This window comes from Manihot esculenta, chromosome 3 (genome assembly GCF_001659605.2).
Source record: "Manihot esculenta cultivar AM560-2 chromosome 3, M.esculenta_v8, whole genome shotgun sequence".
Taxonomy (NCBI): domain Eukaryota; kingdom Viridiplantae; phylum Streptophyta; class Magnoliopsida; order Malpighiales; family Euphorbiaceae; genus Manihot; species Manihot esculenta.
Window position 1 is genome coordinate 30,646,880 of NC_035163.2, and position 24,180 is coordinate 30,671,059.

General features: G+C 32.7%; 4 protein-coding genes across 7 annotated transcripts; 3 read left to right on the forward strand and 1 right to left on the reverse strand.

Moving 5' to 3' along the window:
* The first annotated feature begins 269 nt into the window (after positions 1 to 269).
* Positions 270 to 2,217, forward strand: LOC110610450 (endo-1,3;1,4-beta-D-glucanase). Its single transcript, XM_021750374.2, has 7 exons — positions 270 to 730; positions 810 to 831; positions 973 to 1,099; positions 1,212 to 1,302; positions 1,428 to 1,517; positions 1,620 to 1,720; positions 1,835 to 2,217. The coding sequence occupies exons 1-7, from the start codon at positions 583 to 585 to the stop codon at positions 1,973 to 1,975; spliced, it is 720 nt and encodes a 239-aa protein (XP_021606066.1). The 5' UTR covers positions 270 to 582; the 3' UTR covers positions 1,976 to 2,217.
* A 4,584-nt stretch (positions 2,218 to 6,801) lies between these two features.
* Positions 6,802 to 9,447, forward strand: LOC110612275 (endo-1,3;1,4-beta-D-glucanase). The gene is made up of 7 exons (XM_021753013.2): positions 6,802 to 7,056; positions 7,346 to 7,367; positions 7,958 to 8,084; positions 8,219 to 8,309; positions 8,500 to 8,589; positions 9,002 to 9,102; positions 9,183 to 9,447. The coding sequence occupies exons 1-7, from the start codon at positions 6,909 to 6,911 to the stop codon at positions 9,330 to 9,332; spliced, it is 729 nt and encodes a 242-aa protein (XP_021608705.1). The 5' UTR covers positions 6,802 to 6,908; the 3' UTR covers positions 9,333 to 9,447.
* Positions 9,448 to 11,662: 2,215 nt separating this feature from the next.
* On the forward strand, positions 11,663 to 19,699 carry LOC110611394 (mitogen-activated protein kinase 15). Of its 4 annotated transcripts, none has more exons than XM_043955159.1 (10): positions 11,663 to 12,404; positions 13,630 to 14,038; positions 14,213 to 14,340; positions 14,449 to 14,508; positions 14,883 to 15,032; positions 15,119 to 15,307; positions 15,389 to 15,600; positions 15,681 to 15,782; positions 18,083 to 18,243; positions 18,994 to 19,699. In XM_043955159.1, the coding sequence occupies exons 1-10, from the start codon at positions 12,381 to 12,383 to the stop codon at positions 19,278 to 19,280; spliced, it is 1,722 nt and encodes a 573-aa protein (XP_043811094.1). In that variant the 5' UTR covers positions 11,663 to 12,380; the 3' UTR covers positions 19,281 to 19,699. The 4 variants fall into 4 exon arrangements, with proteins under 4 accessions (XP_043811094.1, XP_021607385.1, XP_043811095.1 ...); XM_021751693.2 differs by having other exon boundaries at positions 11,665 to 12,404; positions 15,152 to 15,307; XM_043955160.1 differs by having other exon boundaries at positions 11,666 to 12,404; positions 18,997 to 19,699.
* A 325-nt stretch (positions 19,700 to 20,024) lies between these two features.
* LOC110611948 (BTB/POZ and MATH domain-containing protein 2) lies at positions 20,025 to 24,180 on the reverse strand. Its single transcript, XM_021752532.2, has 4 exons — positions 23,358 to 24,180; positions 22,779 to 23,127; positions 20,767 to 21,043; positions 20,025 to 20,550 (listed from the first exon to the last, which is right to left on the reverse strand). The coding sequence occupies exons 1-4, from the start codon at positions 23,777 to 23,779 to the stop codon at positions 20,375 to 20,377; spliced, it is 1,224 nt and encodes a 407-aa protein (XP_021608224.1). The 5' UTR covers positions 23,780 to 24,180; the 3' UTR covers positions 20,025 to 20,374.

Sequence of the window (24,180 nt, forward strand, 5' to 3'; positions counted from 1 at the left end):
ATCCTTAATGTATCTTATTGAACATATGGTTTTCCTTCAATTTTGATCTGTGGGTTCCTGATGTGATCATCAAGCCATGAAATCTGTAAAACGAAATGTTCTATTTCAGAGGGAGACACTGTTCTAAATATGTGTTAATAAAGTAAGCATTAAGTTGATGAAAGGTTTGTTGATTCTTTTAAATGTTGGGGTTTCAAATGAGAAAGATCATGCCTTGAATCTTGGTTTATGCTCAAGGCTACTATTCCTCAGAAACCAAAGACTGAAATTGGGAGCTGGGGTATTTGAGGGGTGAAACGTTTTCTTTCTCATTCAAATTCAGAAGATAACTTTCAGTTCCTGATTTTCTCTGTGGAGTTGGAATGCAAATATGCATTTTCTATTGTATAAAAAGAGATAGGTAACATTTAAATAAAACAGCAAGTTCCAGGTGACATAAGGGATGACGTAGCTGATCTGTGTCTTATTTGGAACATTGAGTCCTTCCAGGCTCCAGCCCTTCACTTCTCCTTGTGAGTAGTTCCAGTTGTTGACTTTGTTCCTGACTTCCAAATCTGAAATTAAATCACTTGAGAATTAAACATGTCAAGCTCTCAGTGCTTTGAGAACCCACCAAAGCTGAACCCCTCTTGTGGCTCAGGCACAGTTCAAGAGTTTGGTGGCCTCAAAACCTATGTCACTGGTCCTCCAGATTCCACACTTTCCATCCTTCTCATTTCTGATATTTTTGGTAAATCACAGTTAAATAATTTTTAAATAGGAATCTGTGTTAGGGTTTGTTTCACTCGTATTCTTGAAACATTTTGCAGGGTATGAAGCTCCAATATTGAGGTATGATGAATTTGACTGTTGCTTTTGTTTCTGGAAGTATGGATTCTTGATTGAAATGCAAATGGTAGCACTAGATCCAGAAAGAGGGGAATAATTTTCAGATATCATAGAAGTTAATTTTTCATTGTTCATGTTGTAAAGGAAGCTTGCAGACAAAGTTGCAGCTGCTGGATTCTTTGTAGTGGTTCCTGATTTTTTCTATGGCGATCCTGTTGACTTAGATAATCCTCAATTTGATCGAGACGCATGGAGAAAAGTTCACAGCACAGTGAGTTGCTTGGCAACCAGATGCTACTGTAGATGGATTGCTAATGAATAACAAATTGCAAGACTCCTGCAAAGCAATCTCGAGTTTGATCTCATTTATCTTTTTCTTGTAGGACAAAGGATATGAGGATGCTAAACCAGTAATTGCTGCTTTAAGAAGTAAAGGGTTGTCTTCCATTGGTGCTGCAGGTTTCTGCTGGGGAGGTGAGTCATTCTTTCTCTTATCTGCACTTTTTTTTTTCTCTGAAATTAACTGGAACAAGCTATAATACAGAGGCGTAGGCAAATTAATTCAGCTGCAAAGATTTTGTTTCTCAAATTCTTATCAGGGAAGGTAGTAGTGAAACTAGCAAGCTCTGATGACATTAAGGCTGCAGTTGTGCTGCATCCTGGTCGGCTCACCATTGATGAAATTAACGGTAAAGTTTCAACTTTTTGTAGTTTCATTATCTTATCTTCCTTTCATATTGATCTGTTTACTAAGGAAAAACATGTTAGTGATTTATAGCATGTTGTTTTAGAGGTGAAAGTTCCAATTGCATTTTTGGGTGCTGAGTTCGACCATGCTTCACCACCAGAGCAGCTGAAAGAGTTTGGAGAAATTTTGTCCAAAAAATCTGAGGTAAATGGTTCCTCAAATTGCAGATTCTATGTTTTAAAGAATCAGCAACTGTGTTCCTTCTCTGGAATGCTTCATTTAGCAAGCATCAACATTGATTGTTTGTTATTGGTGCAGTCTGAAAGCAGTGTGAAAATATTCCCAGGTGTGAGCCATGGATGGACAGTGAGGTACAATATTGATGATGAATCAGCTGTGAAGAGTGCTGAAGAGGCTCATTGTGACATGTTAAATTGGTTCACTAAATATGTCAAGTAAAAAGTGCATTAAGCAAAGACGGTCAAAAAAGAGGCTCAAATTCAGAACCCCATGTTCTGAAATGTTGTCAATACCGCTCAGTTCATTGATAAAGAGTTGTTTTTTTCTTTATAAATCACTTTGGAGACATGCCTTGTTCTTTGATGCATGCCCAGAGTGAATTCGGATTTGTGGATCTAATAAATTTTAAATACTTTTAAAAAAAGTTAATATATAAAAAAATAATTTATAAAATTGTTTTCACTATGATTCTCATTTTGTTTGTACTAAATATAAATTTAATCAAAATTAATTAGATTTTGCAAGAAATTATTTGAATTAAGGATATTTATTTTAAAATTACTTTACCCATTAAAACTCATTTTCTTTCTTTATCTTTTACCATTCTCTTCTTTTTGTCGTTCCTTTTCTCTTTTCTCTTCCACTTTTCTCTAACTTTCTCTAACACCAAACACTTCAAATAGAAATCACAATTTTCTCTATTTTACTATCTCTCTCATGGATCAAAATATTGGTATGTATACTCAATTAAATTATTATTTGATGCATAAGTGAATAATTGCTTTTTTTTATTTATTTATTAATTTTTCCTTTGGATTGTTGATGATACCAAAATGGCATAATGGCATTGGTTGATGTTGCCATTATGACCTAGTCTTTCTCCGTTGACTTCCATTACCCAAAAGTTACTGTTTATTACGATGATAGCTCCCTTTAGATACTTTCTACCTTTACCACTAAAAAATACAATTTCTTCTCTCCAAACATATTTTTAGCTATCGAAAATAAAAATAAAAAAATTAATATTAGATTCTGTGTCATCCGAGTGTAAAAAATTAAAAGAAACTCAAGCAACATAGTAAATATAATACTGTGTTTGTTATTTAATGAAATATTAAATTAAAATTTAAAATTAAATTACTTTTTTATAAATATATTTATTTATATATTGATTATCTCATTATAAGTATATATTTAAATATTAAATTTTACACAAATTTTTGTAAGAAAATGAGAAATTTTAAAATAAATGCCATTCTTTCATTGGTAGCTTATGTGGGTTATTTAGTATTTCTATATCAAATATATCCATACATATCTAGAATAGAGAGATCAATTTCTCAAACTAGAGGATAAAAAGATGAAGTAGGACACAAATTAATGAGAGCCATAGAAACAAATGAAAATTCACGAAATATACTATGTATGGAATCTAATGCTTTTCAACAATTTGTTTCAAGCATTTTAAGAGATAACAAATATAATGTGATCCAAGAACAAGTAGCAAAATCTTTTCATATCTTAGCATGTGATATTTGTAATCACACAATGGATATTTTCTTTCGTTGATCAAGTGAAACTATCAATCGTCATTTTCATCAAGTTCTCAATCCCTTTAGAAATAGTTCATAATGGAGGAAAATTTTACCCTTAAGGTAAAAGTGAAGTTATATTCATTAAATTAATTTATTTTAAATGTGGTTAAATTTATCAGTTATTCTTATGAGTTTGCTTGACTTTAATAGAAGTGTATTGGTGCTATTGATAAAATACACATAGGTGTAAAAGTTCCAAAAATAATGTTGCAAAATATAGAGGAAGAAAAAGATATCCTACTATGAATGTATTGGCTGCTTGTACATTTGACTTAAAATTCACTTATGTCCTGCCTGGGTGGGAGGGCTCAGCTTCAGATTCTAGAATTTAGAAAATACCTTAAGTAGAGAAGATAACTTGATAGTTCTTTTCAGGTAACATAATTCTATAAAAATGTATTTATATTTATTTTTAAAATTAATTATGACAATTATATAATACACACATTAAATTGTGTTTGTTAGGTAAGTTTTATCTAATTAACGCGGGATACATGTTGAGATTAGGATTTATTGCACCTTATAGAAGCACTCGTTATCACTTAAAAAGAATACTCTCGACATGCTCCTGAAAATACAAAAAAACTATTCAACCTGAGGCATTCATCTTTGCATAATGTAATAGAAAGAGCTTTTGGCGTGTTGAAAAAAAAAAAGATATCCCATTATAGATAATGAAGCTTGAGTCTCAATATGAAGTTGATCTGTTTCAGAAATATTTTTAATATGTTGCATTATACAAAATTTTGTAAAGTGTGTAGATCTAGATGAAAATTTTATTGCAGAAGTTGATAATGAAATCTTAAATAGTGAGATTGAAATGAATATGCTACTAGAAGTATTTTTAGAAGCGAAGATAGTAAAAAAGGAGAAATAATAAAAGAGATAATTGCCATACGAATGTGGCACGATTACAATTCTTATCATTAAATTGTAGTAATGCTTTTGTTATATAATTTGAAATTAGTTTTAGTTTACTATGTTGTGTAATTGTGATGTAAGTTTAATTACTTTTAATGAACTTGTATTAATTTATATACTTTTTATATGAATTTATATTATATTTTTTATTAAATAATATATATTTTTATTCAAAAAATGAAGCATTAGGGAAGTGATTGAAACTAGTCAAGAGTACTATAAAAATAATGAAGGATACTTAAAGATAGATCTTCTAAATAATGGATGGTACAATGTTTGAATCATTGAAAGAGCAAAAATTGAAAAGATAAAAAAAAGATAAAAGTTTCTAAAAATAGCTTATCCAAGGTGGCAAATGAGTTGAAAAAATAATTTGGTTTACCTATTTTATCATCAAAGTGATCAATCACTTGAAAACGATCAAAGATGAAATGAACTTAGCTCTTGATACCCTTAACAAAAATGGCTTTGGATTAAATGATATAACCAAAAAGATTGAAGCCGAACCAAAGTTTTGGAATGAGCTCATTAAGATATATTTCTTATTCAAGGTCAAATTTTATTTTGTCTGATATCAATATATATTTTGCTAATTTCTTTTTTTATAAGGCTAATGACAAGACCATTCGAGGCAAAACCCTTCACCATTTAGATATTTTTTTGTGAGATCTTTGAAAAAGATCAAGCTATTGGCATTGAAGCATAGAGCGCAGGTGAAAAATCTAAAAGATGGAAAAAAGAGAGAAACTTGAACATTAGTGACATTGATGAATTGTTTGTACGAAATAAATTGCATTTGGAAAATTTGATACCATTTGAATCTGAAAGCACAACATCAGTACCATCTCAAGATCAATCATTAACTATTCCCATTATGTCAACTTCATTCTCAATAGGTGTTAAAACAAATACAATAAATGAGAAAATTAAGAAAGTTACAAGTGCGACCAAGGAAATTGCACAAGCTATTTTGAATACAAATCGACTATTTTTTATACAAATCATCGTGTATAAAAGAGGAAGAAATATTTTATGCATAGAAGAAAATGAAATTGAAAGGAATGATGCTCTGGATTGACTTGCGACTCATTCTAATTTTATAAAACTTTTTTTGCATGTTGCGAAGAATTGCCTAAGTAGAAAAATAGAAATTGTTAGATATTGTAGTTTTTAAACATTTCCTTTTAGCAAAGTGTCTTTGAAGTTAAATTCTAAATTTTAGTTTCTAAAACTTAATAGTATATTTTAAATTCAATATTATGAATTAATTTTGAGCCTTTCAAGTGAATTTTGTTGTGCATATATAATGATATGTCATGGGATATTACACAATTAATTTTTATTATTTTATTTTGAAATTTTGATTTTTCTTTATTTTTATATGAGAAAATTATTTTTAAAAATTTAGCTATATTGATATTAAAAATTTACTTTTCATGTTGTTTAGTGACATTAAAATTATTATATTGTTTTTTTATTTAAAAAAAAATAGATGCGGAATTTGACTTAAATGGTAAAAAAAAATGAAAAATTAAATTTTAAATGTTAATAATGATATTAATAAATTATTTTTTATAAAATATTTTCAATTTGATAAAAATTATTGTTACTATAAGTATAAACATTAATGTTTAATTTAAAAAGTAATTAAAGATAATAAAATAACATTTAAAAATAATTAAAAATAATAAAATAAATAAATTAGTTTGAATTTATCTCTAATTTATTTCGAATAAAAAATTTAATTAAATTTTATTATTTTAAATTTATTTTAAATAAAAAAATTATTTCATCTATAAAAATAAATTAAACGGAGCCTTATGTTGAAGATATCAAAATTGTGAAATTGAAATTAAAAGTTTAAAATTATTATTGGAAGTCTTTATTCTCTTTTTCTTTACTCAACATCGCTGCCTCCATAAAATTAGATCGATTATTTAATAAATTTTTTAATATATTTTGAAAATTAAAAAATTAATTAATAAGTTTTTTAATTAAATAATAAGTTTTTTTTCTTAAAATTAAGGTCTTGATTCGTGAGGGGAAGGTATAGCCATGAAGGGAGAAAAACAAATAAAAATTAAGAAAAGACAGCTAGGCTGACTAGCAGGTAGACGAACCTGTGATGGTGTGCATGTTTCACCTTGAAGTTTTAGAAATATACAATATAGAAAATTTATTAATTAATTTCTAAAATTTAAAAAATATATTAAAATATTTTTAATATTTTAAAATTTTTAAATAATTTTCTATTAATTTTAATTATTAAATGTCATAAAAATATAAAATATTTTCTATATAAAGTTAATAATTTTTTAAAAAATTATAAAAATTAAATAGTAATATATTTATGGATTAAAATATAAAAAATATTAATTAATAAATATTTTAATGTATTCTATAAAATGAATGAATTTTTTTGTAATATATCACAATAAACTTTCCATTTAAAACAAGGCGATGTGGTAGGTAATTATGAAAAAAATAAAGAAAAACAAAAGGAAATTTCAGGGATTAATGGAATTTGGCCACGAAAGTCCAGAAACGCCTATTCAAGGAACTATAAATATCACTATTCATCTTTCTTTTGAAATCAGTAATTTGGTTGGGTTGATTTAAAAGAAGAAGAAAAGAAAATGTCAGGACCTCAGTGCTGCTCCAACCCACCAGTTTTGGATCCAGCCAGCGGAGCAGGTCACGTTGAGAAAGTGGGCGGCCTCAACTCCTATGTCACTGGCCCTTCTGACTCCAACTCCGCCATTTTTCTTATCTCTGATGCTTTTGGTACTTTCATTTCCTTTCTGGCTTCATTATCACAATCATCTTTCTTTTTGTTATAAAATAGGTTATATCTCTATTTTGTTGGGTTCAGTATTTAATTGTTTGCAATCAATTCTCTTGACTGTATCTCTGTCCGTTAATTGTAGGATTACCTCTTTTGAACCAGCAAATATTTTTTAATTGTATATTTTGGTTGGTTTTTTTATGATTGGGGGTCATTTCTCTTAGATGATAAATATAAATTGTTTTCTATTACCACCAGTAATCTTACATGTCTAGCTTGATTTTGCAGGATACGAAGCTCCTTCGTTCAGGTATGATTTTGGGTTTTTTGAGATGTTGGCGTTAAAAAAAAAATTATTTGGCTTTTTGTATTTAATTTAAAATTATTTGCTAAACAGAGTTTAACCGTTTCACGTGGCCGTCAGACTTTGTAAGACTTTATAGGGCATCTGTACCTTGCACTTGTCAGACAGGATCATTTTTTTTATAATTGCAGAATAATATCATTTTATAATTTTAAATATTTTTAATGTAAATTTTTTTTATTATGAACTTTTATAAATATCTCTATATATTAAAAATAATAAAATATATTAATATAATAATTATATATCAATAAACATATAATTAATATTCTTTTTAATTACAGTATTATTATATTAATATATTAAAAATAATATTAAAGTATTTATTATTATAAAAAATTATATTATAAATAATATTATTAAATTAATATAATATAAATATATATTATAATATATTAATTAAAAAAATAAAAAATAAATATTTTTTTTTACCTGCACGTAGGCTTTTTTAAAAAAAAAATTTAGCGTCTATGTAGTTTGCTATTATTTTCATGTTAATGACAGCATTTGAGAGCTGATGCAATTCTACCACACAGGAAGTTAGCAGACAAGATTGCAGCTGCTGGATTCTATGTTGTAGTTCCTGACTTCTTCTATGGCGATCCTTATTCCCCTGATAATGCTGAGAAGACCATACATGTTTGGTTACAGGAGCATGGAACGGTAAATTTAGAACTTATGCTACAGTAGTTATGTTTACCGCGTGTCAGCATGAACCAAATTACAGGGTCTTTTCTAAAGTTTTCCTCTTTTCAATCTGAGTTTTATCCACTCTTTTTTTTTTCTTCTTTTTGCAGGATAAGGGATTTGACGATGCCAAAGCTGTTGTTCAAGCTCTGAAGAGTAAAGGTGTATCTGCAATTGGAGCTGCAGGCTTTTGTTGGGGTGGTAGGTTATATGTGTTACACAGCTATATGTGGTTCTAATAGTTGTGCTAAGTAATTTTTTTCAAATTTTTCCATATCTACACAAATTTATGTTCTAAATTAAATTCATGCAAATTAAATTATATTTCTTTTGTTTTGATCATATTGTGACATATCTCCTGAGCTCACAAATATTTTTGGTTTCTTCACAGCCAAGGTGGTGGTTCAACTAGCTAAACCTGAGTTCATCCAAGCTGCTGGGCTGCTGCATCCTTCTTTGGTGACTGTAGATGATATCAGGGGTAAGATTTATGCTGAATTATTCCAAGGCTATTTTCTAGCTCCTTTCTCACTGTAGATGGTTATTGAGCTTTTATACCTTATAGTATGTGAAATTCTTGGCAGGCTTACAGCACATTTGAAGGATTATTTGTCATTGTCATTCCCATTGTTACTAATCTTAGTATTATTTTGCTGAATTGATTCCACTTATACTCATTTTGCATTGAATTTTCAAAACACCAAGTAGTTTTGCACCACGATAGCAGGTTCCTTTTATCTTTCTTGAATGTCAGTTTTTGTTCAGGCTTTTATGATCTCTTTTAAAAGAAATTGGAACAAAAATAGTATTCTGTTTTTGCCACTGGGTTTGCATAGTGGAGCAAGCAGATTGATTACTTTATAATTAATTGTTACATTTTAAATTAATTGCAGAGGTTAAGGTTCCTATTTCAATACTAGCAGCCGAGAATGACCAAATTTCCCCACCAGCACTCGTGAAACAATTTGAAGAGATCCTAACTGCTAAAGCTGAGGTAGTAAGACTGGGTTTCTTCCTTTTAATTGTTTAGTGTTTGTTTGGTTGTCAGTCAAATGATGTTAGGAATTTGTACAGGTTGACTACCATGTGAAGATATTTCCCAAGGTGGCTCATGGGTGGACAGTGAGATATAATGTTGAAGATGAAACTGCTGTGGAATGCGCAGACGAAGCCCATGGAAACTTGTTGGATTGGTTCACCAAGCATGTTAACAATAATAAGTAGAACTGCTAGTATAGTTTTCTTGTGTGTTTGAGAAGTGCTGCAGTATATGATGCATGTTGAATAAGATGAATGTTTTATGGTGTAATAAAATTAAAGTTTGGGCAAACTAGTAATTCTGCACTCTTTTATTGCAAATCTTTTGCTGATAAAAAAAATATTAATTAATTTTTCTTCTAAAATTATATATATTTTTAATGTCTATAAAATTAGTAATATATTATCAAAGTTCTAATCTAGTGGGAAAGGGGAAGTGAGGCCAACTCAGTTTCCATTGAATTGGAATTGGAAGATAAAAAATAAAAATCAACCATTTTCTGAAGACAGACCCCCTGGTTATCGTGGGAGCCAAGTGGATGGTAGAATCTTGCACCATTAGCTACGACCCACCGGCCGCCGCCACCACGACGTGGTGGGGAAACACATACGCCTTCAAGACGAGTGGATGACACGCTCGGCCACGATTCATTCTCAACGCGGCCTGTCAGTTCCGTGGGGGTCGCGACAAACATCAATCAAGAAGCGCGTGGAATAAGACAATATTGATTCTTTGTAAAAAATAATAATAATAATAATAATAATTTTGTGCGTTCGAAGGTGAACCCACTTGATCTTTGTGTCTTCTTGGCATTTCAACTTGTGCGCCATTTGGCAATGCCTATCATTTTATTTCTCCAAGCTCCTCGGAAGCAGAGTGGCCTTTTCCAATCTCTGTCTGTTCATATAATTTCTTATTAATGTTTATATGGTATAATTTTTTAAATTTATTTAATTTCTTCATTTGCATTTGTATTTGAATTCGCTATTTTAATGTTTATTTTCCACTAAAGAAATTAGTCATTTTTAACTCAATGAGATTAAAATAAATAAATAAGTCTAATTAATTACAAAAAGTATGAAATGAAGAGAAGACGTAAATTAGTAAATGTTGAATTGAAGATATGATTCTCATCTCCCACAAAACGTGTTGACGAATCATGGGCATAAAATGTGGAAGAAATTTTGCAAACACCATCCTACAATTTAACCAAAAGCCATGTGATATGCACGTGCAAGTTATGTGATTCCACCTATTCCTCTTCTGTAAATTTCTCTTCTAGTAGACGCATGAATATTAAAATTAAAAAAATCAATTTTAAATAAGATAAAAATTATATATTTTTTCAAAATTTTAATGAATTTTTTTATTGAATAACTAGGAATTAAAAAAAAAAGTAGAAAATGCTCCATGTTGATTAAATAATAATACATAGATTTGATTAAATTGATTATTTAATATCAATTAGAGTAGTTTTGTTAGTATTTATTCACATTTACTTGATGTTTGATGTAATTTATTTTATAAAAAAATAATTTAAATATTTTTTTTTAAAATATAAATTGGATGAAATCTCTAATTTAAATAGTTTTTATATACCTAATATTAAATATTAATCTTTGTGATAAAAAAAATAAGCCATATCTCTTATATTATTGAGTAATTTAAAAATGAATCCACTTGTAATTATTTAATTATGTTAAATTATTATCAATTAAATTTGATTGCTTTTTATATTATAAAATAATCATTTAATATATACTCTAGTAAATTTAAGTTATAACAGCATTATGAAAAAAATTGAATTAAAATACAATTTTATTTAGAAAATAATTAATATTAAATATTTAAACAAAAAATAAAATTTAAATTAAATAATAGTTCATCATTTTGTTTCAAAAAAATAGAATTCTTCATTTTGAAAACTCATTAATTGTTCAACTAAATCCAAAAGAAATGACTAGTCAATTAACTGTTACTTTTAAAAACGATCAATGGATTGATTAAAGTGATAACCCCAACTATAAATAAAGTCTTAATTTTTGAAATCATTTTACTTTCCATGAATTATATATATATATAAAAAAAAATTTTGCATGAATAGAACAAAAATAATAAACTTTTTCTGGAAAATTTTACCATGTTGGGGCAAAAATGTCATTTAGTATAAAAATTAGGTCTGTCTTTACTTATTTAAACAAAAAATAAAAAATTATTATTTAGCTAAAATTATATTAAAATATTTATAAAATTTTAAAAAATTTAATAATTTTTTATTAATTTAATTATTAAATATTATAAAAATATTTTTAAAATATAAAGATTAATCAATAGATGTTTTTTATAAAATTAAATAATAATAATAAATAAAATATTTAATTATTAAAATAATTAATTAATAAAATTTTATAAAAAATTAAAAATATATTAATATATTTTTTAAAATCAAAATATCCGGCTTATAGATTAAATATATTAAAACAATAGTAAAATAAAATCCAAATTTTCGTCCCTTCTTGTTCTCTTCTAAAAAGCCAACTTGAAGTGCACCACTTGTTTTCAGTTCTCTCTCTCTCTTTCTCTCAGAGATCCACAGCCACTTCCACAGAAACAACAACTTTTATCATTCTGCTCTGCAAACTTTAACTTTCTTTTCTTGTTTTTGCCTCTTGGCTTTAGACAGCAGCCATTAAGAAATTATTGAAATAGGAGTAGAGATCATCGCCTCTGCTTTAGATTCTTCAAAATTTAGTATTTTCCGTTTTCAGTATACAATACCCATTTCGCCTTCATCTGTAAATTGTTCTTTTCCAGCTACTACATTTTAGTCTCCGCCATATTTTTTGCCCACGCACTCTTCTATCCTCCCTTTTCCTCTTCCTCTGTTGCATCTCGATATTAAGCCTGTTTTAAATTTACTCACTTTAGCCCCAGAAGCTTTAAAGTTTACAGCTTTATCAGCTCTGCACTGATTTTCCTTTTGATCCTATCACAGAAGTGTCTCAGAGTTATTTTCCTGTGTCCTTTTGTTTTTTGGAATTCGGTTTCAGCTTTGTTGGGCTCTTTCTGATCTCAGCTTTATTCATCTGGGTTAACCTTATTTGGCCTCGGTAAAACTGGGGTTGAGCTTGCTATTTTTTTTTTCTCTATTCCTTCTGATTGGAGCTGCGGTGCCAGTTGCAACCTCTTTTTGATTAATTACCGTCGAGGTGTTTTGATGCTTTCTTGCCAAGATGCAGCCTGATCAACGAAAGAAGGTAAAATTTATCATTAGCGTGTGTATCTTTATAGCTCTATATAATCCGCTTCCTCTTGAAGCAAGATCAATCTGACTAATCTGGATCGTAAAAGATGATTTTGAATCTGTGGTTACTACCTAAAATACACATTTCTAGTAGGTTTGGGATTTTTATTAATTTCAAGTTCTTCAAAATGGTCTTTTCTCCCCTAGTTACTTTTATGATCCATTTTGTACTGGATAATTCGTTCTATGGTTGGCATAGTTCCTGATTGTTTTGGTGTATGGTAACTGCTTGTCATGTTCATGTCAAAGTTTCTTTAACACATGCTCGTGGGAATACTCTTTCCATGTAATGTATGCATGATTATAAGTCTTAGCTTTCTTATTTTGGTGTTTATAATATCTGTCTTCTACTAAGATTTATATGTGATGCACCCTCACATCTTGATTTAGGAAAGGGTAACCCCAACAAAAGTTTACGTTCTTATCCGTTCCTTTCTCCTCCTCTTCTTTCTTTTTCTTTTATGGTTTGCTTGTGGTTGGGGTCGGATTCGTGAAAAGGTATCATTGGAGGCCAAAGAATCAAATTTCACTGGCTTGAGTAACTTTATGTACTTCTTAGCAGATATCATCTTTACCTTATTCAGTGATCAACAAATCATATTCCTGATTGCATTTACTTATACCGTTGATTAGATTTTTAAGTCCATTTTACTTCAGCTACAGCTGTTTAGTGTAGATGTATCTTTTTTCCAAGGTCTAATTGGCTTGGATTGAGTTTAAACTCTATACCTCACATCCTTGGAAACGACTCAGGTATCACTAAGCTAAAGCTGATATTAAAGAGCTAAAATTTCCCCACGTTTTACTTGTAGTCTTGTAATCATTGTCCTCACAAAATATATTAGATCTAATAATCATGTTGTGTAGTTAATAGATAGTGATTGAAACTTGAAAGTTAAGCTAGATCAAGATGATAAGGCCACAGAATAGTATTCCTGGGTGAAATTTAAGTTGTTAGGCTGTAGTAATAGATTAGGCCATCAAATGTGACAATTTGAAGCAATTCTTATGGAGGAAATGATCAGAGATGATCCTAGTTACTCTTTTTCTCTCCAGTATTATAAGTCTTTGGTAGTAATCATTTGATGACATTACAAATCAAATCACTTGAGCTTATTATTTTCATTTGGTGTTTTTGTCATGTCTTTGATATGGTGTCTTTTAACATGGTGTTGCAGTCATCTGTTGATGTAGATTTTTTCACACAATATGGGGAGGGGAGCAGGTACAGAATAGAGGAAGTAATTGGTAAAGGAAGCTATGGTGTTGTTTGTTCTGCTTATGATACACATATCGGAGAAAAGGTTGCTATCAAGAAAATAAATGACATCTTTGAACATGTTTCTGATGCCACCCGCATACTTCGAGAGATTAAACTTCTCAGGCTCCTGCGTCATCCCGATATAGTGGAGATCAAGCATATTTTGTTGCCTCCTTCCAGAAGGGAATTTAAGGACATTTATGTTGTCTTTGAGTTGATGGAATCTGATTTACACCAAGTTATTAAAGCAAATGATGATTTAACTCCTGAACATTATCAATTCTTTCTTTATCAACTTCTCAGAGGCCTGAAATACATACACACAGGTGGTTGCCGTAGTCTCTGGAGTTTCTATATAACATTTTGTAGCCTATTATTTGTGGTATAGTTACACTTGCAGTCCATTAGATGTATAACATTTGGGTACTCGCTAATTTTATGTGCAATAATCTGATTTTATTCTTCTTTTTCTTTCCCAAATTTCATCTATGGTCTTGTAGCCAATGTCTTTCATCGGGATCTAAAACCGAAAAATATCTTAGCAAATGCTGACTGCAAGCTGAAAATCTGTGACTTTGGGCTTGCAAGAGTAGCATTTAATGATACCCCAACAGCCATTTTCTGGACAGTAAGTTTCTCTTGTTAGCAATTAGTTAATGTCCATGAGCCAAATGTTTCCTCCGTGTTTTATTTATGAAGTCCTCAACATTGCTAATTCTGTTTCATTTATGCACAGGACTATGTGGCAACCAGGTGGTATAGGGCTCCTGAACTGTGTGGATCATTTTTCTCAAAGGTACCGGAAATATTACCCCTTAGTGCTTGATATTATCTAATCTTTTGTTCCTGTGATGCAATAATTGCTTGTAGACTGTACAGGACATGTTTACTGCTTTAGAACATGTACACCTGCTGAATGCTCTATGCAATTGATTATTGCTACTTGTGCATTTCATTTGAGAGGTTTGGGGCTATGTGTTTCAGGTTGGGGGGTGGGGGGGGGGGGGGGTTGATGCTTTCATTTGTGTGTATAGACAATATGTACATGCAATACCTATTATTGCTGAACGTAATTATGTCTTGTAAAGGTATAGTATTCCAATTATATCCTGAAAAATGCTGCTGTATCTCCTTTGGTACCTTTAGTCGCTGTGTTTGTTTTGCTTTCAGTATACACCAGCAATAGACATATGGAGCATTGGATGCATCTTTGCTGAACTTTTGACAGGGAAACCTCTTTTCCCTGGGAAAAACGTTGTCCATCAACTGGATCTAATGACCGATTTGTTGGGAACACCATCAGCTGAAGCCATTGCTAGGGTATGGTTCCTATTATTAATTTTTCTTTGTTGTAGCAATGATTGTTTTATTGTTCATTGCTTTTGTTTCATGTCCTTGTCTATTAGTCTTTTGCTAAAGTAATAATATTATACCACAAGGTGCGTAATGAGAAAGCTCGAAGATACTTAAGCAGCATGCGGAAGAAGAAGTCTATTCCTTTCTCCCATAAGTTTCCTAATGCAGATCCCCTTGCACTTCGTTTATTGGAAAAAATGTTGGCATTTGAACCCAAGGATCGACCGACTGCTGAAGAGGTAATCTTTTTGCATCACATAATCTTATTTTGATAATATGTATGCTCTTCTAATGGAGCATGTTGTGCTGCATTTTATCAGGCTCTTGCGAATCCATATTTTAAGGGTTTGGCCAAAGTCGAGAGAGAGCCTTCTGCTCAACCAGTTACTAAGATGGAATTTGAATTTGAGAGACGAAGGATAACAAAGGAAGATGTACGAGAGCTCATTTACAGAGAAATTCTTGAGTACCACCCTAAAATGTTGAAAGAATACTTAGAAGGTTCAGAGCCAACAGGGTTCATGTATCCAAGGTATTATATTGGAGAATTAGGATTAAATAATTTAATCATTTGCACCTGTCTCAGTTTCTCGATCTCTATTTCCTATCCAGTGCTGTTGACCATTTTAAGAAGCAATTCGCTTACCTTGAGGAACACTATGGAAATGGTGCAACTGCTGCTCCACCCGAGAGGCAGCACGCATCCTTGCCCAGGTATCTCTATGAAGAAGAATTTTGGAGAAGTTTAGAGTATTATTATATTTTACTCTTGATCTTTACAATTGGTTTACGTGATTATTTATACACAAAGAATTATATCTAAATAAGAAACAAATAATCAAATAATAATTACATAGATAATTAATTATCCTAATCAAATTAAATCATATCTCTAGAATCAACAAATAAGTCAACGCTCCCCTTAAGTTGGTGCAAAAATGTCGCACATGCCTAACTTAAAAATCAGATTATGGTAGTTTTATTGTTGAGCCTTTTAGTAAACACATCCGCAAGTTACCTAGTAGAAGTCACATGAACTAAGTTCAAGACACTGTCTGTTAACTTTTCTTTAATGAAATGTCAATCAATCTTAATGTGTTTCGTCTGGTCATGTTGTACTGGATTTTGTGCTATACTGATAGCAGGTTTGTTGTCACAATATAAAGTTATCTTATCTCTCTCAGACAATCACAACTCCTCCAATAACTTCTGCAACCATAAGAGTTTATACACACCTTGGGCCATTGCTCTGTATTCTGTTTCAGTACTTAACCGAGCAACAACACTTTGTATTTTACTCCTACGAGTGACAAGATTCCCTCCCACAACTGTGCAGTAGCCAGAGGTGGATCTTCTGTCATCGAGAGATCTTGCCCAATTTGCATTTGTAAAAGGTTCAACTCGGAGGTGGTTATGTTTGGAGTAAAGAAGTCATTTCCCTGGCACGGACTTTAGGTATCTCAAGATGCGAAGTATAGCCTGCTTACCAGTCTCGCGAGGTCATGCATGGACTAACCAGTTCTTTGCACCCCAACATAGCAGTTTCTTCCAAAAGATCCAGAAAGTACTTTCTTTGGGAGATGAAGATTCATTTTTCTGATCTAGCCACCTCAATATTTAGGAAATGTTGTAGTTTTCCTAGATATTTGATTTCAAATTCTTGTGCCAACAACCTTTTTAGTTGAGTCATTTCCTCTTTGTCATCACCTGTCACTACTATACCATCAATTTACACAATAAGAAGGGTAATCTTATTCTTGTGATGTTTGATAAATAGAGTGTGATCAGCGTTACTCTGTTAGTAATCAAATATTTGATTTCAAATTCTTGTGCCAACAACCTTTTTAATTGAGCCATTTCCTCTTTGTCATCACCTGTCACTACTATATTATCAACATACATAATAAGAAGGGTGATCTTACCCTTGTGATGTTTGATAAACAGAATGTAATCAAACCAAAGGACATCATGGCTTTGTTAAACCTATCAAACCAAGTTCTGGGAGATTGTTTTAGCCTATACAAAGCCTTTTTTAACCTGCACACATTTTCTTGTATCTTCTCATCAGCGAATTCAGGAGAGATTTCCATGAACACTTCTTTCTCTAAATCTCCATGGAGGAAAGCATTCTTCACATCAAACTAACTGTTGCAAGTTCCAGTCCAAATTGGCTACGCAAGATAATAGAACTCTGATTGAGTTCATTTTTGCAATTGGGGCAAATGTCTCTTGATAATTCACTCTATAGGTTTAGATGAATCCTTTAGCAACCAATCTAGCCTTAAACCGTTCAATTGTGCCATTAGATTTGTGTTTCACTATGAACACCCACTTACAGCCAACAAGTTTCTTCCTAGATGGAGAGTGTCAAGCTCCTAGGTCTCATTTTTTGCCTATACTTTTATCTCTTCAATCATTACTCCCTTCCATTTAAGATCTGCAAAAGCTTTCTTCCAATCCTGTGGAAGAAACACAGAGAAAATAGATAAGGCAAAGGCTCTATAGGAGGGAGACAATGATTCATAAGAAACAATTTTAGTAATAGGATGTTTAGTACAAGATCTAATCTTTTTTTTGTGCAATAGGTGGTGAGAGGTGGAAAGTCTTCTAGATGGGTTAGTACCAAAAAGGTAGATCTAAGGTTTTGAAATCCTAAAAAGGAAAAAATTGAATTTAAGTCCTGAAATCAAGAAAAAGCTCTGATATCAAGAAGAATTTTGGGGAAGTTTAGAGTATTCTTATATTTCATTCTTGATTTTTACAATTGGTTTATATGACTATTTATATGCAAAAAATTATATCTAAACAGAAAGTAAATAATCAAATAATAATTATAGAGATCATTAAGGATTCTAATCAAATCAAATTATATCCTTAGAATCAGCAAATAAGTTGACAATAAGTTATTATCATTTTCTTCTTTTTTGCAACTTCTTATTTGCACTTATGATGCACTGCCATCTATTTAAGCTTGGCCTTTTGTGCACTGCATTGATGAAAATCTGTGCATTCAGGCCATGCGTGTTATATTCAAATAATACAGTACAGAATTCGGCGGAAGTAACAAATGATCTTTCCAAATGCTCTATCAAAGATACTGAGAAGCCACGTATGGACCATAGTGGTGGGATCCCAATGACAAGGCTCCCTCTTCAAGTTCCTCAAATTATCCAAGGTATGAACTAATTGCATTCTCTCAATGATTCTCTGCTTCTTTTTTAATCAATACTATGTACCTAATGTCTTCATAAGTGCTAATTAAATCGACTAGAATATGCTGTATCAACTTTCAGAAATTTCAGTAATGTTTCTGTATGCAGATCTCCAACTCCAAGTAGGTTTGCAGTATGAATAAGTGATAATGGCTAATGAACTGAGCATTTGCAGCACATATTATCGTTCTTGCCATAGTCAATTTTTTTATTTTCGTTGTCAAATTACTGGATTATTGTTCCCCAAGAATTTCCAAATCATGGTTTTTTATCCATTGGCTTCTTGTCGTCTAGTTCCAGAGCTGATCAACTTATCTGCTGTCTGTCAAACATACGGTTACTTAAATCTACTTGCAACAAAAGTTAACTAGAGGAAATAGGAACCATAGAAACATTATATTCAATTCCAAGTTTCTAACTTCATTTGAACATGAGTCAAGATGCTTGCATAAACCTCTTCTTGCTGCTTTATTATAACCCAATCAAACCAGCTTCTTGTTGAGAAATGCATGGTATGAGTTTTGAAGTATGAATCTTTTTTTCTTTTTTCCAAGTAAATTTATGGATTAAGACACATATATTACAAGGGAACACGAGGTATTTTAGATTGTCATTCATGAATTCTTTTCCCCTTTCTCATACTCACCTGTGGACCTAGTTCCAGAACTCTTGTACTACATGATATATTGATGACTAAGTAGCATTCTCTTCAGCAGGTGCTGCAAGACCTGGGAAAGTTGTTGGTTCAGCAATGCGATATAACAATTGTGGGGTTGCAGTAACAGCAGAAGCTCTTGATCAACGAAGAATAGTCAGGAATCCAGCTATTTCAAATCAATATACTGCTTCAAACTGTTCATATCCGAGAAGAAATCCAGTCTGTAAAAGTGAAAGGGGAGAAGATGAAGGTGAAGGCTCGAATGGATTGCAGCCAAAGCCTCAGTACATGGCCAGGAAAGTTGCAGCTGCTCAAGGTGGACCTGGGAATCACTGGTATTGATGATGTGGGGATGTGGAAAAACCTGAAAGTTTGGCCGCCTATAACCAACCTAGCGGTTACCGTCATTGGAGCATCATTTCATGGATTGATATGGCTCCACCTTGTATGTTTCTAATGCTGTGATATGGTGGCGTTCTCTACCAGCTCAATTGCTTGAGGAGATTTGAGGACTGAGGCTTGAGTTGGAGGATGTTAGGCAGCAAATTGTAATTTGTATCACTAATTTACGGTTGAACGGGTTCTTTGGTGCTTAACATTCATGACAAAATAGCTATATCAGATTTTATTTCCAGTTTTTGGAAGATAAAAGCATGCAATTTCTTCCTTTCTACTCGCTGTCGGGGCCAAAGCCCCGAGTATGGTTGTATCATACCGCTTATGTTATTTTATACCTGAAATAAGTATCTTCTCTTCTTGAACCAGTGGCCAAATGAGGGAAAATTCAGGTATGCAACTTAGCACCCAGGTTGCAAAATATAATAGTGTCTATTTATCGTAATGCTTGGAACCAAATTGTTGAAAGCATATCATACCTCGGATTCTCTCTATTTTTGTGCGTGGATTCCGACCATGCCGCACAGCAGTTATAGCCGACACTTGGCTTCCTCAAATGTCTCGAGCCAAGAAATTAATTAATACATAAGAGTGATGAATGATGAAAATGGCGACAGTTCGAGCACAAAAATAAATTAGCTATCAATGATGAGAGCGACAGCGAAGGACGCGTTTCAGTATATCATCTGATGATGCAATGGTAACTAAAATACATATGAAGGAATATTTTTTTGTGCTACTTCTACAGCGTACAGGTCATCCCCAGAAAGGAAAGCATATACAGTAAATATTCATAACACAGAAACTACACCTGGACATCCACTACATTTCACACAGAAAACGTCTAATTGGTGCAATGCAAATGACAGGACTTGGGAGTTCCTAAATTATATAGCAAATGTACTGCAAAAGAACGCAGGACAATAGCCACTAGCATTAAACTTTCTATTAAATAGTCAACTGTTAGTACAAATCTCAAAAATTTCTAAGCCTAACTAACTCTGGTTTTGTCCAAGTGGTAGCCATATGATATTTCTAAATCAATGTAACCTTTGCTTCACTCGCCTTCCATTCATATTGCCATCTAAGCTTTCATTTCCATGCCCACAAGAGATGACAGAATGCTCACCAATTCTAGCCACATATTGTAGAAGTTCCGTGATGACAAAAGGACAACTTTCCTTTAAATATTCAAATCCATCTGTCTGCATCACAGCTGAAAATAATTCACAGCAACTTATCATTAGAAATGCATTTCATTAGATTAAAATTCATAATCCATAAATCAGACACTACTCTAGCTCACTTTATAAAACCTATATTTTGGGTAAACAAAAAATATTTCTATAAGCAGATCAGCAATGCTGCAATGGAAAAAGAAAGCTTCCTAGAACACATCAACTAACCTACAGACGTGATCAAAGAAGTTTACCTTTCAAATTTTCAGGCAGCGCAATAAATTTGAGACAGACAGATTTTAGTTGGAGACACTGATGCTGCTCTGCCAATGCAAGTGTTGTTGCAACAGTGTTTATGGCAATATCTTCACAAAGTTTAGCCTCGCAGAGCAATCTGAGCCTCTCAAGAGCATAACGGTCTGCTGCTGCAAGCAGATGCTGAGCCATCAGTGTAGAAGCCCATTTAGAGTTCAGGCAAACAAGCTCTTCCACATCTGGTAGGGCATCCCAGTAAATAAAATGGAGCAATGCCTGCAAGCATCCAACCATGAAAAAAGAACAAGTTAACGTTTGTTGAGGTTCACTTATTCCCCTAGCAGTTATGCATGTTGACAATTATGTCAGGAAAAACTGCAGTTAAGAGAACACTATTGCCAACTTAGAAAGGCAATATGCTTAGTGAAAGAAAGTTTGACACAAATGTGCATTGCAGGGCAGAAGTACAATGGAAATTTCCTTCATTAACCTCCCCAAACAAAGCAGCTGCTATCTTTGGCCCAATTCCATTTTCACCAAAGGTCAATGGGGCACTATGCCACGCATGAGTGAAATTTAACAATAACAACACCTGCTTCATTGCAAATCGCCTGCCACAATGCATGCTTGGGAAAATCTAAAAATAAAAAGTTCCATCAAATGCCAAGAAAAATTAAAGCTCATTCAATTTAAATGATCAGCACTTTTGTCACAAAGAACAGGACAGTACACTGTACTTATCCAAGGCCAATTTTATGAATTCATCTATTTAGCCAGAGGATTGCTGCATAAATCATAAAAACTTTTGTCAAAAGTACATTTAAAGGAAATGAAAAATGCGAATAGTAGTTAGAATATCATAAGAGCAAACACTAATTAAAAAAAAATGTTGCCACCTGGGCAAGTTATGGGCTTATACACAGAGAGGAAGAAAAGCAAGAATAGTAAACCTTAGCTGGATGAGTAAGATTGTGTACAAGAACAGCCCTCAGGAGATGGATCCAGATGTACATTCGGGTATGACACCACATCATCCTGTATGGCACCACAATCACTCATCTATTGAAGACAACCAACCAACAAAGCTACCTCCTCCTATGATTCTCATCATAATCAAGAGATATAACCATCTCACAATCAACACATAAAGCCTCATTAATAGCAGAGAACACACGGTACTCAAAGATAAGTGACAATATGCAGTAGTAACATTTAATATATTCATTTGCTAGCAACTAACCATAAACAGATTACCAAAATGTTATTAATAAAAAAAAAAAACAATTTCACCTCAAAATCTAAAAGGCCAGAGTGCAATAGTGTAAAACATGGAGGATATAGCATTTCAGAATCAACCCTTTCTACCGTTTCTAGAATTATTTATTTGAGAAGAAAATGGAAAGAAAGAAGAAGAAAAAAAAAATGGAAAGAAAGAAGAAAAAAAAGAGAGAATAAATACTTCCCACAGGTAATTAAGAAGAGAAAAGTATGGTACAGATTCAATAGCAGTAAAAACTAAATGTAAAACTGAAAAGAAATATTTCTGAAACAAAAGACCAGCACATGCTACAATGCATTTTACAATTGACAGCTAAACTTGGAGTAAAGAAATAGAAGGAAAAAATGGACATCAAGGAAATAAAAACTAACTCTTCTTGCTTCACAACTAATATTTACTAGTCACTCACAAATAGTAATGCAAATACAATAACATTCATCATGCAACAATTTCCCCCCAAAACAAAGGAGGGAGAATAGTTTGTGCACAACAAAAATGCAATAAGGGAGAAAAAGGATCAAGGGCTTTTACAGACAAGATGTTAACACTCAATGATTATGCATCCTGAAAATACATTCTGATGGTAAATTTAAACCTAAAGGTAAGCAAAATATAAATGACTGGTTTTTGCAGTTCACATCTGTGGGTGTTGTGTGAGAGTGTGTGTGTGTGTGTGTGTGTTGGGGGGGTAGGGAGAGAGAGAGAGAAAGAGAGGGGAGGGGAGGTGGAAACCTTAAAAACTGGAACTTCAATGTCTTCAACTTTTATGCATCGAGTGTTTTGATCCTTCATTGGACCAAAAAGCTGTGCTCTAAACACAGGTGAACGTGCTGCAAGAACCAACTTGTGAGCAGCATATACTTCCCCATCAACTTCAAATTTTACATCAGTACCCCTTCCACTTTCTAAAAGCCTTCCAAATTGCTGACCGATATCAGAGGGTGGCACTGCAATGGTATAGGTCTTTGGTCCCTCGGTCTGGGATTTAACTACACCAACACAACAGCGAATTACCAAGGTATCATCTTTGAGATAGTCTGATGTCTCCAGTTGAGTCCTCTTAAAAAATCGTTTATAACCCCTGCAGCATCCAACAGTAGCATCATTAGGCTGGGCTTTTTCATCCACTTAATAACTACCCATGTTATGAAGCTGCTGAAAGCTAGTTCATTTACATAAATTTCAGGCTTGCAATACATAATTGGCATTAATAACTACAATATCAAAAGATCTTGTGTTATACCTTATGATTACAAAATAAAACCTATAATAAAAAACAACAGAGGTTCTATAATGACCACAAAAACTCACCACATACTGCCGCGATATTTCAGTGTGTAAGGTCCACTCTCAAGAGCTCTTCCAAAATGGGTATGGACCTTATGGTTTTCTTTTCCACTCTGATCCATAAGCGAGAGCTCAAACAATGCCCTAACATCGGTACCCTCGCTTGCGAGGGCTATAAATAAGGACACATAAGCGGCGTTATCTTCAGCGCTCTTTCCGTCAGGGTAAAAGTAGACTGCCCACGCGTATCCACCAACAAAGAACGTATCCGATGCTATGTACTTTCCGATTCCGACGCCCTTCGATAGAGAGTAGCCACCGATTTTGAACTCATGAGATCCATTTATTGTCTCAGTGCGAGAGGTGGAAGTGGTTGTTGGGAAAGGGGAGGAGGAGGTAGATGAGGGTTTGGAAAGGTCCCCGGTGCTAACCCTGACTGTGCCCATCAACAAGAGGAAAATGGGTAGTGCAGATTTTGATAATCAGAGATTTGATGACGGGAGAATTACTCGGGGTATTGTTGACTTGTGGGTTAAGTACAGAATTAACCAATTAGGGTTTCAGAAACGTGGTCTATCAGGAAATTGGGGGATAAAAGGGCGAAAAAGGGAAAAGGTATAGACTAGATCTGGAAATTGGCAGATGAAGGAGGATTAAGGAAGGCGAATATGACTTGTGATTGGGAAATGCGAAAGAGAGTTAGAACGATGGAGGGTGGGAATTTGAAAGGACGAGAAGCAAAAAAGCAGCCATTTTTGGTTTTGTTTGTTTCTTTATATTAATTATTTGTCAGAGCCGTGAGCAACTTGGGTGTTGTGTTATTGGTATTGGTAAGAAAAAGGTGTGT